The sequence below is a fragment of the Terrapene carolina genome, unplaced genomic scaffold (genome assembly GCF_002925995.2).
Source record: "Terrapene carolina triunguis isolate 2854851 unplaced genomic scaffold, T_m_triunguis-2.0 Scaffold189, whole genome shotgun sequence".
NCBI lineage: Eukaryota > Metazoa > Chordata > Testudines > Emydidae > Terrapene > Terrapene triunguis.
The window spans coordinates 18919204-18935722 of NW_020664540.1; the positions used below are offsets into that span (position 1 = coordinate 18919204).

The 16519-nt window shown below is 41.7% G+C and overlaps 2 protein-coding genes across 2 annotated transcripts in view; one reads left to right on the forward strand and one right to left on the reverse strand.

The window, feature by feature from the left end:
- The window catches only part of FANCM (FA complementation group M), a 150604-nt gene extending 135863 nt beyond the window's left edge, over positions 1–14741 (reverse strand). Inside the window, exons 1-4 of the mRNA XM_026654194.1 lie at positions 14228–14741; positions 8703–8875; positions 6410–6487; positions 4439–4597 (exon numbers count right to left, since the gene is read on the reverse strand). Coding sequence (XP_026509979.1) covers positions 4439–4597; positions 6410–6487; positions 8703–8875; positions 14228–14741 — 924 coding nt within the window. The remainder of the gene's footprint in view (positions 1–4438; positions 4598–6409; positions 6488–8702; positions 8876–14227) is intronic.
- Positions 14742–15044: 303 nt separating this feature from the next.
- Positions 15045–16519, forward strand: part of FKBP3 (FKBP prolyl isomerase 3) — a 14840-nt gene continuing 13365 nt past the window's right edge. The window contains exon 1 of the mRNA XM_029912094.1: positions 15045–15056. Within this exon, the coding sequence (XP_029767954.1) occupies positions 15045–15056 (12 nt within the window). The remainder of the gene's footprint in view (positions 15057–16519) is intronic.

Genomic DNA, 16519 nt, shown 5'->3' on the forward strand with positions numbered 1-16519 from the left:
TTCACACAGTATCTGAATGTGTGTTCTTCAGCACCCTGAAAACTGCAGTAAAATGTACAGTGTCATTTTATGTAAAACTATGGATTAATGTAGAACATTAGTATTTATTATGAGTTGTGTTAGATTGCTTAAGCTGCTAGAAGCACCAATTAAATTTCAAGTTTGAAGATACAGTTTTCCATAGCCATACAGTGTATTATTTCTATAGACGGCCAATACACTAGTGGGTGCTAGGAGACATGGTTTCCTCATTTAGAAACAAATCTATAAAAAAGCATTTTATAGGAACATTGATTAAGCTTATTGAAATCTTGCTATTCTTACATACTAACATTTGAGGAGGCTGGGGAATAAATTTTTAACAAGTCATAACATTCACATTTGTCATGCTGTGGTACCCCATTATCCGTGGCTTCCCATTATCCGGTTAGACATTTTATTATGCTCCTATTGCTATACAGTAGAATCTCAGAGTTACGAACACCTTGGGAATGGAGGTTGTTTGTTACTCTGAAATGTTCATAACTCTGAACCAAACATTACTGTTGTTCTATCAAAAGTTTACAACTGAACATCGACTTAATACAGCTTTGAAACTTTACTATGAAGAAGAAAAATGCTGCTTTCCCTTTTTTTAAGTAGTTTGTTTAACACAGAACTGTACTGTAGTTGCTTCCTCCCCGCCCCCCCCCCCATCTCTGCTGCTGCCTGATTGTGTACTTCCAGTTCCAAATGAAGTGTGTAGTTGACTGGTCAGTTCGTAACTCTGCGGTTCTACTGTACTTCCTCAAACCATTACTAAAGTAATACATAATTCTAATGTGAAATGTTTAAATAGTTTGGACCCAATACATTGTTAAAAGCAGCTAACAAAACTGCATCCTTCGGATCACATCCTGGCAGTTTAAATATTTCCGCCTTAATACTGAAACATTGTTGCCCTGCCTACTTTGTACTTTTCAAACCAGTGTTAGTGCCTAAAAAGTTTAATCCAGTTATTGTGAAACTCAGGGCCTTGCTTATTTACTTTTACAAAATAACTGTTTAACTACAGAACTACAGTGGGATTTTTCCAGCTTTGTTGCATTACTGCTGTAGCTTGTTTTACGCTGTCCTTCACTTTCTCTGAAACTTGTGTCTTGTTTAATGTTACAGATTGTCATAAATAAAGCTTCAGATTTTATTGTGCATAGTGCACATGGGTCTAACTTTTCAAGCACATTATGTGCTTAGCACGCATATACCAGTAGTTTTTTAAAAAACCTAGACATCTAACCTATGCTTACAGATGCTGAGAAAGCTTATTTAACCCATATATGTCTACTCTGGCCTTGTGAGGTTTTGCTGAGAACTTGTTGGGAGCTCTTAATTGAAAGGTGGAGTTCAGACTTTTCTCCAAACTATCTGAAGGACAAGAATTATTAAAAAGCATTAAACAGTGTCAATCAGATGTTATTTCCTTGTTGCTGTGATGTCATAATACTACTAGTTTCTTAATGACAGTCAGAAAACGATATAACAAGCTGACTTTTCAAAAAAAGCTTTTCAGAACTTTCTGTTCTGCTTCAGAATCTAGTTGTGCACCTTTGCAGATCACCTTGAATCCAAAGCATAGCTAGCAATGAAACAGCAAAATCAGGAAAGGTATAATTCTACATCTAAAAGGACTAGTTAGTCTAAAATGCAAGCTGGGAAAGATATTAAAAACCAAAAGGCTTTTTAAACTAGCTGTTTAATAACAAGCCACACACTTCTTGCCCAGCTTGAAAATATGGAACTAGTTGGTACAAGTAGTCTTATCATGACTTTGCTATCTAGAAGCTGTCGGCCTGGAACTGCTCTTTGAGGGTACATCTACCATGCAGCTAGAGGTGTAATTCCCAGCTACGGTAGCTGTGGACATGCTAGCTTTGACTAAGCTAACTTGCTAAAAATAGTTGCAGTGGCGTGGGAGGCAGCACAGTCTAGCCACCTAAGTACAATCCCATCCAGTCCCCTAGGCACACACACTAGCAGCTAGCCCATGCCGCCGCTTGCACCACTGCAGCTATACTGCTATTTTTAGCATGTTAGCACAGTCAAAGCTAGCATGCGAACATCTATCCAAGATGGGAATTACACCTCCGACTGCAGTACGCTCTTCAGTGTGGGGAAGGTCTCCTACTAGGTGTCTGAAAAGTGCCTAGCACAGAGATGCCCTGATGTTAGTTGGGCATCTCAGTACTATTATAATAGTAGTCTTTAATAACAATAGCTGCAGAGGGTCACAAAATCTTAAGAGTGAGTTTCCCATGATTCCCATTGGAGGCCAAAGATCCAAGAGTGAGAATAAACAATGTAGGATGTTTTGGAAATAAATTGTAAAAAAAAAACCCAACCAAACAAAACCAAACAAAATGGAAAAAAAAACCACGCACACATACCACAAGAGGCATTTAATAAAGACTCTCATGTGTGCACATTAAAATGTTTTCCCCTCCCTTGCCCCATCACCATGTACACTTGAAAATGCTGCGATGGTGACTGGCCCTGGAGGAGGTCAGAAGGAGCTGTACACCTATCAGGGAAACCACAAACCTGTCCTCAGGGAGTGCAAGGACCCAGGAAGGCTAAGTGCCAGTGCTTGAGAGCCAGCAGGGTCATGGCTCCATTCTCTTTTGAAACAGGTGATGTACAAATGCAAGGAGAGTGCATACTGTATCCCTGAAGACATGTTGGAGTTAGCTGAGCCAGTGCCCTGTGCCATCTGAGGCATTTTAGCCTGCCTGTGTATTCTACAAGTAAAATGCTAAAGAAAACTGCTGCAGTACTCTTTCACTCTCCTACCTCCTTCACTGCAGCTATGCTTAGTGTAGGCACAAAAGACATCTTACATTCCAAATCAAAACCTCAAGTTCTCAGTGCCAAATCCAAAAAGTAAATTAACACATGACTGAATGCATACTGGCACCCATTACAGAAAATAAAGTTTGGTCTACACATAGAAACTACACTGATTTAATTAAACTGATACAAATTTATGGTGGACACTTGTTTCAGTTTAGCTTAAATCTGCTCTATATGGATTTAAATTAAACCAAAATAAGCTATGTTTAAGCCAAAATGAGTTAAGGGTTTGCACAGGTTTAAAACTTAATTTAATTAAACCAGTTTGACTGTCTCATGGAGATAATCTCTAAGATTAAAGATCTGAAAATAGCTCCAGGTTAAAAAAAAAACACATCTCTCCTAAATCTAAAGATGTACAAATAAGAAAATGTTCTTCATACACTTAATAGGACTCTTCACATAGACCCTAACAAAACTGATCATTAACATGGAAAGCAAACTACCCCTTCAACAACATGGCGGATGACCAACTTAAAAATACACAACATTTGGAGAAAACCTGTTCCTAAATCTAGCAACTGTGAACATGTATAAGCCTCATCCATTAATAAATTCCTGATGATTTCTAGAAAGAACCCCCCATTTTTAAGTTAAAGAATCTGAAATTCATAGCTAGCCGATTGCTTATTTACTCATTCTATAAGAACTATTATTCTCTGTATAACTTTTCTTCACAAAGATAAAACTTCTGTATTACACACAACAATACTACTACTTTTGTTTTTCTTATTAAAGAAGTCCAACAAGATGTCAATTATAAATTATTACTTTCGTGATGCAGACATCTGTCTAATAGAACCTGACTGAGAACAGACAGGCCACTGAACAGCCATCAGTTAGCAGCCACTTCTGTTCATTGCTAACCTCGACTGTATTTGAACAGATTACTTATAGGTGAAGAATACCACCTCTCAGTCAGCTCCTCAACCACACAGTTTACAATATTTTTTTTTGCTAGGCAATACTTTTTAAAGAAGAAAAATCTATTTAGCAGTACACTTACAAAGCAGCTAAGAATCAAAAGTTACATTTTTACAGGAAGGAAGACAAGCATTTGATTCAGTACTCATAGTATAGGAATAACTTTTGTGTACGTATAGCAATGAAATGGATAGCTTGAGAATTGTACCCATCATATTAATACTCTTACACCAACCCACTTAAAATAAGCTGTCAATTTAGTTTAGGCTCAAATGGAGGTTTTGCAAGTTTCTTAATAGAGTAAGACACCATACAACTAGATTTTTTTTTTATTTTAATCAAAGTTTAATTTTAAACATTACCTCATGCTGTTCTGAAGCCAAACAAAAACTTGAAGCAAGTGTATCAGAAGTATTAAGTGATACAGTAGTAACAAAAGTGAAACTGGCCATTCTGTTTTACTATCTGAGCTAAATATAAGCAAAAAGCCAACAGCATAAATAATGTAAGTTAGCTTAACAGACTACTTGTCTTAGTACTTAAGAGGTATTAACGATACAGATAAGGATTTTATTACTATTTCTATAGTGACATGAGCTCCTTAATAGTAAAAAAAGTAGTAACTCACCCTGATGTAAGCATTCTGAATTTCTGCTAGTTCTTTACCAAGTGGCACAACAAATTTTTCAACTTGTCGCTCATGAGAGTAAGGCTGAATATCTGGGGAATCTTCAGAACACAGCTCTATCTGTGCTATCAATAGGTTGGAAATAACTTCCTGGACAGCCTATGAAGAAGTCACAGGAAAAGAGTGTTTTACATAGTGTATTTTTCTTAATGTCATCTCACTGCTGTAAATCAAAGATATGTGAAAGTTATCAACACAGGGCCTGTAAAACTATTTGAAATAGCAAAGAAACATTACCTGTATTGAGGGATCTGCCGACAGCAATTCATTTTTCAGCAGTCTCCACTACAACTAGGGGCCCTGACTTATCATTTCAGCCATTTTAAACATAAGACAAAACAATGTAGTCAGGAAAATGCCCTACCACCTCATATACATAGCAAGTAAAACAATCGTCAAAATAGTAATAAGAAAAAATACTTGAGTTAGAACTATTCTAGCACCATTTGTTAAGTTTTGCTACAAAAACTATGTCTATCAGCTGTCATAACCCTCCCTTGCTCCACCTCATCAGGCCAGTAGTGCAGCACATACAAGTGCATTAATATGAGAGGGATAATTTGTGACATTCATTATAAATGTGGTAAGAGTTTGGGAATTCCTTGTTTCCTCTGATATTATTTGGGAGAAGGTGGCATAACATATTCAGACTAGTACTGTACAGCAACATTAACAGTGCCGCAGAAGCCACTTGTACCTGACTAGGATCATGCAGTTCTAATCAGCAAACTGCTGCTGCCAAGAGAGCAACACTCAAGTGATGATCACTCTTCATAGAGGATGAAACACTATGGATGCAAAGAGGTCACTATAGAAAGCATGCTAATGTGGAAAGGAGATCCAGAGGAAAAGGTGTAAGCAAAAGGATAATAGCATTTTGCTCAAATGAGCTGCACTACAGATGAAAGCTGACATTACGATACCAAGCCTTAGGTAAGCACTGCCATGAGTCTCAGTTAATTTTTTTCTTGGATCAAATAAGCAATTTCTCCGAAGTATTTTAATCAAAGATTTCTATCAGAAAGCTAATATAATTCATAAAATGGGAAGGCTAACACAATCAAAGTAGGAAGCATCGTATACTGCATGTGGAAATTTCTCCTTCTACTATGGCATTTTTATATAATGCCCCCATGTACAGGATAGTGTATCAAGACAGTAAGTGTTATTAACTGTGGGATGCTATGCCTACTTGCAACGGGGTTAGTGAAGCACTGTCAACCTAAGCCAGATTGCTTTGTTTCTATTAAATCCCACAATGAACTAACCATCAGGAGACAGCATGGAAACACAGAACTTTCTTCCATTTCCAGATACAGCGTATACAGGATAGAAAAACAAAAAATTGTATAATACCAACTTATTTCCTAAATACATTACTTTCATGTCCAGTACTTAATTTTTAAGTAGAAATAATTTGGGAAACTTCATACAAGGAAAGCACGTTACTTTTATTTTAAAGAGTAAGGTGCCCAATTACCTTAAACTCTGAAAATTCCAGCCTTAATTGTCCAGACACATTGTGCTGGATAGAGTAAAATCTATTTTACTTTGAACGCACGTTCTTTTCAATCAGTACAAGCAACTGCAAGTTTATCATCATGTCTTATTTTTTAGCACACAAAAGTATGCTAGGCACTTCACTGTACAAAGAAGACAGGGTCTTTGCTCTGGAGAGTTTACAATCAAATTTCAGACAAGATATAATGAAGGGATAAATGTAGGAAATGCAGAGGTTATAACAATAAGAATGCAATTACTCAAAGGCTTCTGCATCGCATAGTGGAATAATCTTTATTTGGTGCATTTTAATAGATTTCACTGCCTTCCATGGTATGCAAACTGGTACTAAAAATAGCTTCTATTGAAGCCACTCTAATTCTCAGTCCACTAATGCAGTACTTGACTCACCTTTGTGTCACTCCCTGGTGTGGCACTTAGAGCCAAGATTCTAAATTGGTTTGTGTATTTGCTCAGTTCCTTCACAACCTGACAAAAAAACAAGAGTTACATTAATACCCTTAAAGAGGAAAAGCTCTTACTCTCAATGGTTTACATATGTGAAAAATTAAAATTTAAATGTTCCGAAAAGTATTCTCCACACAGTTAGTATCTAGCCTAGAAACAGAACCCAACAATAAATGATTGTCAATCTCCTCCCACCCCACCCCAAAAAAAACATAGATTATGTGAACTAGCTTTAAGAGCCAACTCTGCATACTAGAATAGGCATAGTCTTTTTTTTGTCAAGGTCAAATTTATTAGTCAAGGTATAGTCAATGTCCAGACTCAAGAGAAAATAATAAAAAAATGATAAGTAAATAAAAAGATTGCTGGGTCCGTTGAAAAGCATCTGGCAGTCTGGATTTGGTCCGCTGTTTGTCTATTGATCACCCCTGTACTAGAACTACTTGGGTGAGCATTGAAAGGATTATTACTGGATTCAGCAAGTGGATTTACAGCATATTAGCCAAATGAGCTGCCAAAAAGGAAATCTGGAGGGGCACTCTGAAAGCCAGCATTTGCAACCTGAGTGCAAAACTAGTCTGAAATGATGAAGAAAATCGCACGACAAAGGAGCTGGACTAGGGGGCAAGAGCTGCATAAAACCACATGCACCCATCTGTCTCTCATTGCAAACTTGTTTTTATGGCAACTGGGAAAGTGGCAGGCTGTTCCTTTGAAGCCATCTATATTCCCGTTCTTCACCCAGATCAGCTCATCAAGTCAAATACACAATTAATGTACAGGGCTGCAGGATCAAGCAGCAGCCTGGCAGCACAAGCATCTATTCTCCTATAGCACTTAGATATACTGTGACCAACAGGCAGTCTTCTGCTGAGTGAGGAAAAGTATGTGAGCCACTGGAAGGCCACAGAAAAGTGCTAAAAATATCAAATAGAAATTAAAAAAAAAATACAGAAAATAAAAGTCAACAGATAGAAGAGGACAAGGGAATTAAATATACATATTAAAAAGTGATGATAGCCATGCCCAAGTATAGCAAGACAGGACAAGGAAAAATGCATTAGAGAAGCATTTTATATGCCAATTCCACAGCAAAGGTGACTAACAAAGGAAGCTGGGAACCACTACTCTGCATTAAGTAAGCTCACAAAATTCTCAATGAAATGTGAGTCTTGTTTCCGCACAACACAGGTAAACGATCACCACAATGGTTAAAAAAAAAGAAAAAGAAAAAAAGAAAAGAATGCTACTTTGGACTTTAATAGAATAAAAAAGTATTTCATCCTTTGTCAGATGCTCAGAAAGCAACACAACCTGTACATTTACATTATTACAAAATGAAAAGTTACTAAAGGGTTTGAAATTGGGGAGGGCTGCAGGAAGGAGGAGGTGCAGCTATGGTGAACAAGCCTGTTCTCTGCTTTAATTCTAATAAAAATAGAAGCCTCAACATTTTCCTTTATGTGCCATATTATACAAGTCTGCTGCTTGTCTGTTTTCCTATGCAAAGGTCTAATAGGAAACCATCTTAGTGCCACATCAGTTCACTGCAAATTTCTCAATACATGACTTGCTTCATAACTTTAAAACAAAGTATTGATAGAGAGGGATTTAACCAAGATACTTCAATGCATTTTTCACTGCATAAGACAAGACCACAACTGAATGGACAACAGTGGGTCATACTGGGCTCAGAATTTAGTTCAATTTAAATAACTTTTTTTCAGAAATGAGGTTTAATTTGCAATCTCTAAGATTGCTGCCACTGGGGTCTCCTGTTTAAATTTTTAATTCCTTGCCGATACATGCCACGCAGACTGCAGTAGATTGTGCTCATAAACATGCCCATGCCTTGTAGAAACAGCCCCACCCTACAAATGCATTTTTAATTTCTTACAATCTAGGGTTTAAAAATTAATTTCTGAACAGAAAATGTAGTTCCTTACCCAACTATACAAAATTTTTATCGCCCCATCTACTTAAGATTTCATAATACAGTTAGAATGTTCAGCATCTTGTGTACATTCTTGTTGCATGCAATTTATCCATTACTTGTATCAAGGTATTATAAGCCATAAAATAATGTTTTGTCTTTGTTAATTTCTTACCAAATATCTCAGTTTAAAAAACTGCAGAGCAATCTGCCTACGGTAATACATTTGTGCTTAAATTAACCATGACTGCACAAAGAATGGCTCATAAGATTGTGCAGTTCACATTAGTCCACCATTATTACCTGGCAGTAGGCGTAGTTTCCAAGAGCTTTGTGGGCTTCATCAATAACCAGACATTTTATTTCTGTAGCAGGACAGGTTCCACGAGAAAGATCATTTACCATTACTTGAGGTGTAAGAAAAAAGACCCTCTTATTGTGCCAGATTTCCTTCCGATTGTGAACCTGGGTACCCCCTGAAAAGAAAAGAAAAAAAAGCACTATTACAGATTTCAATTAGTTGTTACCACTCAAGAGAGAAATCTTGGAGTCATTGTGGATAGTTGTCTGAAAACATCCACTCAATGTGCAGCGGCAGTCAAAAAAGTGAACAGAATGTTGGGAATCATTAAGAAAGGGATAGATAAGACAGAAAATATCATATTGCCTCTATATAAATCCATGGTTGCCCCATCTCAAAAAAGATATATTAGAATTGGAAAAGGTTCAGAAAAGAGCAACAAAAATGATTAGGGGTATGGAATGGCTGCCATATGAGAAGAGATTAATAAGACTGGGACATTTCAGCTTGGAAAAGAGACAAGTAAGGGGGGATATGACAGAGGTCTATAAAATCATGACTGGCGTGGAGAAAGTAAATAAGGAAGTGTTATTTACTCCTTCTCATAACACAAGAACTAGGGGTCACCAAATGAAAATTAATAGGCAGATTTAAAACAAACAAAAGGAAGTATTTTTTCACACAACACACAGTCAACCTGTGGAATTCCTTGCCAGAGGATGTTGTGAAGGCCAAGATTATAACGGGTCAAAAGAGAACTAGATAAGTTCATGGAGGATAGGTCCATCAATGGCTATTAGCCAGGATGGACAGGGATGGTGTCCCTACCTCTGTTTGCCAGAAGCTGGGAATGGGCGACAGGGATTCCCTGTTAGGTTCACTCCCTCTGGGGCACCTGGCATTGGCCACTGTCGGAAGGCAGGATACTGGGCTAGATGGACCTTTGGTCCAACCCAGTATGGCCATTCTTATGTTCAACAGGGGAACGTGCCTTTTTAAGTCTGAACAGTTTTACTGGCATTTCACCTGCTGAGTGACTCAAGGCCTAAATTTATTGTAATCAGTATGAAATGCTTCACTTAAAACAATAGGATGCCCCAAAGGTTCCATGGAGAGTACAATCTGCTATGATACAGGTGCCATAGATCAAGCTCAAGTTTATGTCAGTGGCAGCTTGAAATGAACAAAGTGAAAGTTAGTTTGAGAATAGGGAACAGACACCATTACTCTAAGGTTACATCTACACTCCATGCTAGGGGTGCGATTCCCAGGTCACATACACATACTCATGCTCACTCTCATCGAGCTAGCACAGGTATAAATAGTAATGTAGCTGTGGTAGCATGGGCAGTGGCACAGGCTAGCCGCCCTGAGCATAAACCCGCCTGAAACCGGTGGGTACATCCTTGGCACAGCTTGCCACCGCCCATGCTGTGTCACCAATGCCCAGGTTACCACGGCTACACTACTATTTATACTTACCATAGCGCTCACTGATCTATCATGAGCGTGCGTACATGAGCTGGGAATCACACCCCTAAGTTGACATGTAGACCTACCCTGAAGATCCCCTCATCAGTGGCAAGCTATACAAACAGGTATTACAAGTTGAATTTCATGCCCACTCTCAGCTTTAGGAAAGAAGGAAAACTTTTAAACATGGGTAATAGAGTTTTCTAGAAATATCTAGTCCACCTTTTGGATAATACGGTTGAGAAGAGATTACTTTGTGTATTGATTAAGCCAGTAAACATCACAGGTTTAGAGTTTAGATAAGAGGTGTGAGCATCCTGCTGAGCTGAAAACGGATACAACCTGAATTATGGTCTCCCTACTGCTACACTATAATTGAGAGTAGTTCATCACTAAGGCTGCGAGTCGGTCATGGAGGTCACGGAAGTCACAGATTCCATGACTTTCCGGGACCTCCGTGACTTCCACAGCTGCCGGTGCTGCTGACCCTGGTGGCCAGCCACTCTGGCGGCCCCTGGGCTGCCTGAGCAGCGGCTAGTGCCACTGGCCCCGGGGGCCGCTGGAGCAGCAGCGGTCCTGGAGCAGCAGCAGTCCAAGAGGCCGCTCTGGAGGCTGTCAGAGCAGTGGCCCCTAGAGGACTCGAATCCACGGGTGGTGGGGGGCAGTCAGCCCCCGTGATAAGAGCAGGGGCCAGCCATCAGCTGCCAGTGCCCCAGGAGCTAAATTTTAGTCAGGGGTATTTATAGTAAAAGTCATGAACAGGTAATAGGCTGTGATTTTTTGCTTATTACCCGTGACCCGTTCATGAGTTTTATTAAAAATACTCATGACTAAATCTTAGCCTTATTCATCACCCATACCTCTGTCAGCTACTAAATCAGAGGTGTTCTAAATATAGCCTGAGAGTTGGATCCAGGCCCATGTCATTCAGTTTCTTCAGAATTGATTTTTTCATAAATTAAGTTTTTAGTCCATGTGGCAGCAAAGATAACCTTCCAAATGTGACTTAAGTGTAACTGTTGCAGTAATGTCTGAGTGTGTAGGCAGCCTGATACAATGATTCGGAGGTATGAACTGCAGTGTCTCCTCTTAATCTGATTAAAGTATCTTTGTGATGACATTTTAGTGTCAATATTAACTACTGATAAGCGTTCACTTTAACAGATGCAATGAGGGTACAGAGTAGTAATGAAAACTGGAAAATGGAAGTTGCTGCACAGAAGGAACTGCAGAGAAAAGAACAAAAGACTCAAACACAGGGAAGGGAGGAGAGAAAGATGAGAATGGGAAAGGAAAAGAAAAAAAATAATGGTAAGCCTAAAGCATATTTTCCTCACTGCATGATGATGAATGTGATAAGGCACTGAACAAATAAAACTACTGGAATATTTAGTTACTACATAGAGACCACATTACCCCCTGGGCCTTGAGCACAAGCCTCAAGACCAGTATGCATCCCATTGTGAGGAGTAACCAGTCCTGAATTTATATCTCAGTCCATGGGGCATAATAAATAGAATTCAGCCCTCTCCTCTGAATGAGTTTGATATTACTATACTAAACTACCAGTACAGCATAAATGAACAGTTGACTTTAAGAAGGCTATCACGATCAAGCTGCATGGAAACTTTTTAAAGACACCATAATAGAGGCTCAACTTAAATGTATACCCCAAATTAAAAAACATAATAAGAGAACCAAAAAAGTTCCACCGTGTCTAAACAACAAAGTAAAGGAAGCAGTGAGAGGCAAAAAGGCATCCTTTAAAAAGTGGAAGTTAGATCCTAGTGAGGAAAATAGAAAGGAGCATAAACTCTGGCAAATGAAGTGTAAAAATATAATTAGGAAGGCCAAAAAAGAATTTGAAGAACAGCTAGGCAAAGACTCAAAAAGCAATAGCAAAAAAAATGTAAGTACATCAGAAGCAGGAAGCCTGCTGAACAACCAGTGGGGCTACTGGACAATTGAGATGCTAAAGGAGCACTCAAGGACGATAAGGCCATTGCGGAGAAACTAAATGAATTCTTTGAATCAGTCTTCAGGTTGAGGATGTGAGGGAGATTCCCAAACCTGAGCATTCTTTTTAGGTGACAAATCTGAGGAACTGTCCCAGATTGAGGTGTCATTAAAGGAGGTTTTGAAACAAATTGATAAACTAAACAGTAATAAGTCACCAGGGCCAGATGGTATTCACTCAAGAGTTCTGAAGGAACTCAAATGTGAAATTGCAGGACTACTAACTGTAGTCTGTAACCTATCATTGAAATCAGCTTCTGTACCAAATGACTGGAATATAGCTAATGTGACGCCAATTTTTAAAAAGGGCTCCAGAGGTGACCCCGGCCTGACTTCAGTACCGGGCAAACTGGTTGAAACTATAGTAAAGAACAAAATTGTCAGACACCTAGATGAACATAATTTGTTGGGGAAGAGTCAACATGGTTTTTGTAAAGGGAAATCATGCCTCACTAATCTACTAGAATTCTTTGAGGGGGTCAACAAGCATGTGGACAAGGGGGATCCAGTGGATATAGAGTACTTAGATTTTCAGAAAGCCTTTGACAAGGTCCCTCACCAAAGGCTCTTAGGCAAAGTAAACTGTCATGGATTAAGAGGGAAAGTCCTCTCATGGATTGGTAACTCGTTAAAAGATAGGAAACAGAGGGTAAGAATAAATGGTCAGTTTTCAGAATGGAGAGAGGTAAATAGTGGTGTCCTCCAGGGGCCTGTACTCGGCCCAGTCCTATTCAACATATTCATAAATGATCTGGAAAAAAGGGTAAACAGTGAGGTGCCAAAATTTGAAGATGATACAAAACTACTCAAGATAGTTAAGTCCCAGGCAGACTGCGAAGAGCTACAAAAAGATCTCTCAAAACTGAGTGACTGGGCAACAAAATGTCAGATGAAATTCAATGTTGATAAATGCAAAGTAATGCACATTGGAAAACATAATCCCAACTATACATATAAAATGATGGGGTCTAAATTAGCTAAAGAAAGATCTCAGAGTCATTGTGGATAGTTCTCTGAAAACATCCACTCAATATGAGGCAGCAGTCAAAAAAGGCTAACAGAATGTTGGGAATCATTAAGAAAGGGATATACAAGACAGAAAATATCATATTGCCTCTATATAAATCCATGGTACGCCCACATCTTGAATACTGCATGCAGATGTGGTTGCCCCATCTCAAAAAAGATATGCTGGAATTTGAAAAGGTTCAGAAAAGAGCAACAAAAATGATTAGGGGTATGGAACGGCTGCCATATGAGGAGAGATTAATAAGACTGGGACATTTCAGCTTGGAAAAGAGACGACTAAGGAGGAATATGAAAGAGATCTATAAAATCATGAGTGGTGTGGTGAAAGTAAATAAGGAAGTGTTATTTACTCCTTCTCAAAACGCAAGAACTAGGGATCACCAAATGAAATTAATAGGCAGCAGATTTAAAACAAACAAAAGGAAGTATTTTTTCAGCCAACACACAGTCAACCTGTGGAACTCCTTGCCAGAGGATGTTCTGAACTCCAAGACTATAATAGGGGTCAAAAAAGCACTAAATAAGTTCACGGAGAATAGGTCCATCAATGGCTATTAGCCAGGATGGGGGTGGTGTCCCTAGCTTCTGAGGGGCATCCCTGGAGCTTGGAATGGGTGATGGGATAATCATTTGATGGTTACCTGTTCTGTTCCTTCCCACGGGGGCACCTGGCATTGGCCACTGTCAGAAGACAGGATACTGGGCTAGATGGACCTTTGGTCTGACCCAGTGTGGCCGTTCTTATGTTTTTAAACTATTCAAGGAGTAGGCGGGAGAATGAGATCCCTGAATGGATGGCACCTGGAGCAAGCCAGAGCACAGCCACAGCTGCGCTAAGGACTATCTCCATAGCGCTTCACAACTGGCCTGCCTCTGCCAGTAACTACATGAGGGGCAGCGCTGGGCCGGGGCTGTCACAGCGCACGGGGCCCGGGCTCTGCGTGGCGCCGCCTGGCTTCCGTGCCCGAGCTGCGAGGCACCGGGTGGGTGTCGGGGGGACCCTCCGTACCTGTCATCTCGGCCATGTGGGGCTGAGGGATGCCCATGACGCGGGCGCAGGCCTCCATCTGCTGCGCCACCAGCGGCTTGGTGGGCGCCAGGAAGAGCACCTTGGCGGAGGGGAACCAGCGGTAGAAGTTGTACATGACCACGGCGGCGATGAACGTCTTGCCCAGCCCGGTGGGGAGGCACACCAGCGTGTTGGCCAGCAGCGCCGCCCGCGCCAGGCGCACCTGGTAGCCGCGCTCCGGCCAGTTGGTGGGGTAGATCCACAGCGAGCCCGCCGCCGCGCAGAACCCGCCGCCCCCGCCCGGGCCCCGCTCGGCCTCGGCCGCCGCCGCCAGCAGCAAGTCATCGTCCGCCGCCTCCGCCTCAGGGCCGGGCTCGCGCCGCGCCCCTCCGCCGGGGCAAGGCGCGGGGCGGGGAGCCGCCTCCCGCCGAGGTCCTGAGGGTGGCCCCGGGGCGCGGCTAACGCGGGACCCCCAGCTCTGGAACAGCGTCCTCTGCCCGCCGCCGCCGCTCATGCTCTGTGGGGAACGCCCGGGCCCCTCAGTCAGCGCCAACCAGAGCCCCCGCCGCCATCTTGGGGCCGGCGGCTCTCCGGGAACGCTTGAAAACCCCGCCAGGTTCCGAGGGCTGCCGCGAGAGCACCAGCCCCCGCAGCACCCTGGGAAATGTAGTCATTTAGGGCCGCTCCGTGCGGCGGGAGGCGCAGCGGTATTCTGGGAAATGTAGTCATGGGGGGGGGCTTACTGCTAGCAGGCGCTGCGGCATGCTGGGAAATGTAGTCATTTAGGGCCGCTCCGTGCGACGGGAGGCGCTGCGGCATGCTGGGAAATGTAGGCCGTGGTCTAAGGGCCTGACCAACTCCCCTAAAGGGATGGCAAGTGCAACCCAAGCGCTTGCTAAAGCCACCAGGACCCAGTCCCGCCTTCCCACGTGCTCCGGTCTCTGTGGATTTTGTTCAGGGAGGCTGTGCTGGAAGACTGCCCACAGTATTGCCATCGCTTTACTAACTAGGCCACTGGGAACAGGACTGTGCAGAAGTTCTTCACCTATTTCACTGACCTGTAATGCACCAGTCATGCTCCCATTTATAACGATGGCTAAACCTTAATCAGGCATTTTATCAGACTGTCTGTTAAACCAATTTCACTGATAATAACACGGTAAAGGAATTTAAACACCACACACCCTGACCAACAGCTGGTCAGGTACCACAAGGGTTCAGTACATTATAAGAAAATAGATTGACTACCAGTACACAATGACAAGCACCATTACATACTTTTTGTCAATATTTAGGTTATAAAGTCTTCTAATGACAGCTCTAGGATAGTTGTGTTTTCATGTCATTCCATTATTTACAGTTAAAATCCATTTCCTTATCCTCTTCAGAGTTACGGAACAGCCCACCTGGAAGCTGGACTGCTGCAGATGTGGCTGTCTAGAAAATAATTACTAATGCTGCACTGGATACTCTGGAGAAGTTTGAAAAGTAGAATTGCAGTGGGGACCTGCCTCCTAGTCCCACTGACAACAAATTCTTCCTGTTACCCACCCGTGCTTCACAAACAAGCAGATTGTAGACAAGAAATCCTGCATGTTGGCAGGCAGTTAAACTAAATGACCCTTGCAGTCCCTTCTAACCCTGGGGCGGAGCAGGGACCGGAAGAGGCGGGGGCGGAGCAGAGCAGGGGCAGGAAGCCTAGGGAAGGGGCAGAGCAGGGGCTGGAGCAGTACACAGTTGCGCAGGGCACGAGGAAATTTGGTGCCCTACGCGGCTGCATACTTTGCATATGGGTAAGGACCGCCCTGCCTGTGATTCTATGATTTACTTACTTTACTTGCCCTGTTATCTTTCTACCACTTTGAACAGTGTCACAGTAATAAAGTGAAGCACAATAAAGTTTCCACTGCAGAGTGCAAGTCACCACAAGATGTTGCTTCTCTTTCATTGTACCTGCATATTTAATAGCTTCTTCATTCCTGTAGGTGGATGCCTTGAGAGCAGCTCTTCCCTTCAGCCAGGAGGAGCCAACGGCCAACCTTCAAGAGCTCTGTGTGGCTTGAAGGCTTGTCTCTTTCAGGAACAGAAGTTGGTCCAATAGATATATTACCTCACCCACCTTGTCTCATAATATTCAAACAGTCCTTTGTCATGACTGGTACAACCTCACCCACACAATGGGGGTTGTATTGCTTTAATTATACCCAGAGAGTCAAAATGGAGAAGGGCTTACTCTACCTACCATCCCACTGGCCCCTCCCACCAAGCCCAGGCACCTTCCTTACCCCTTCG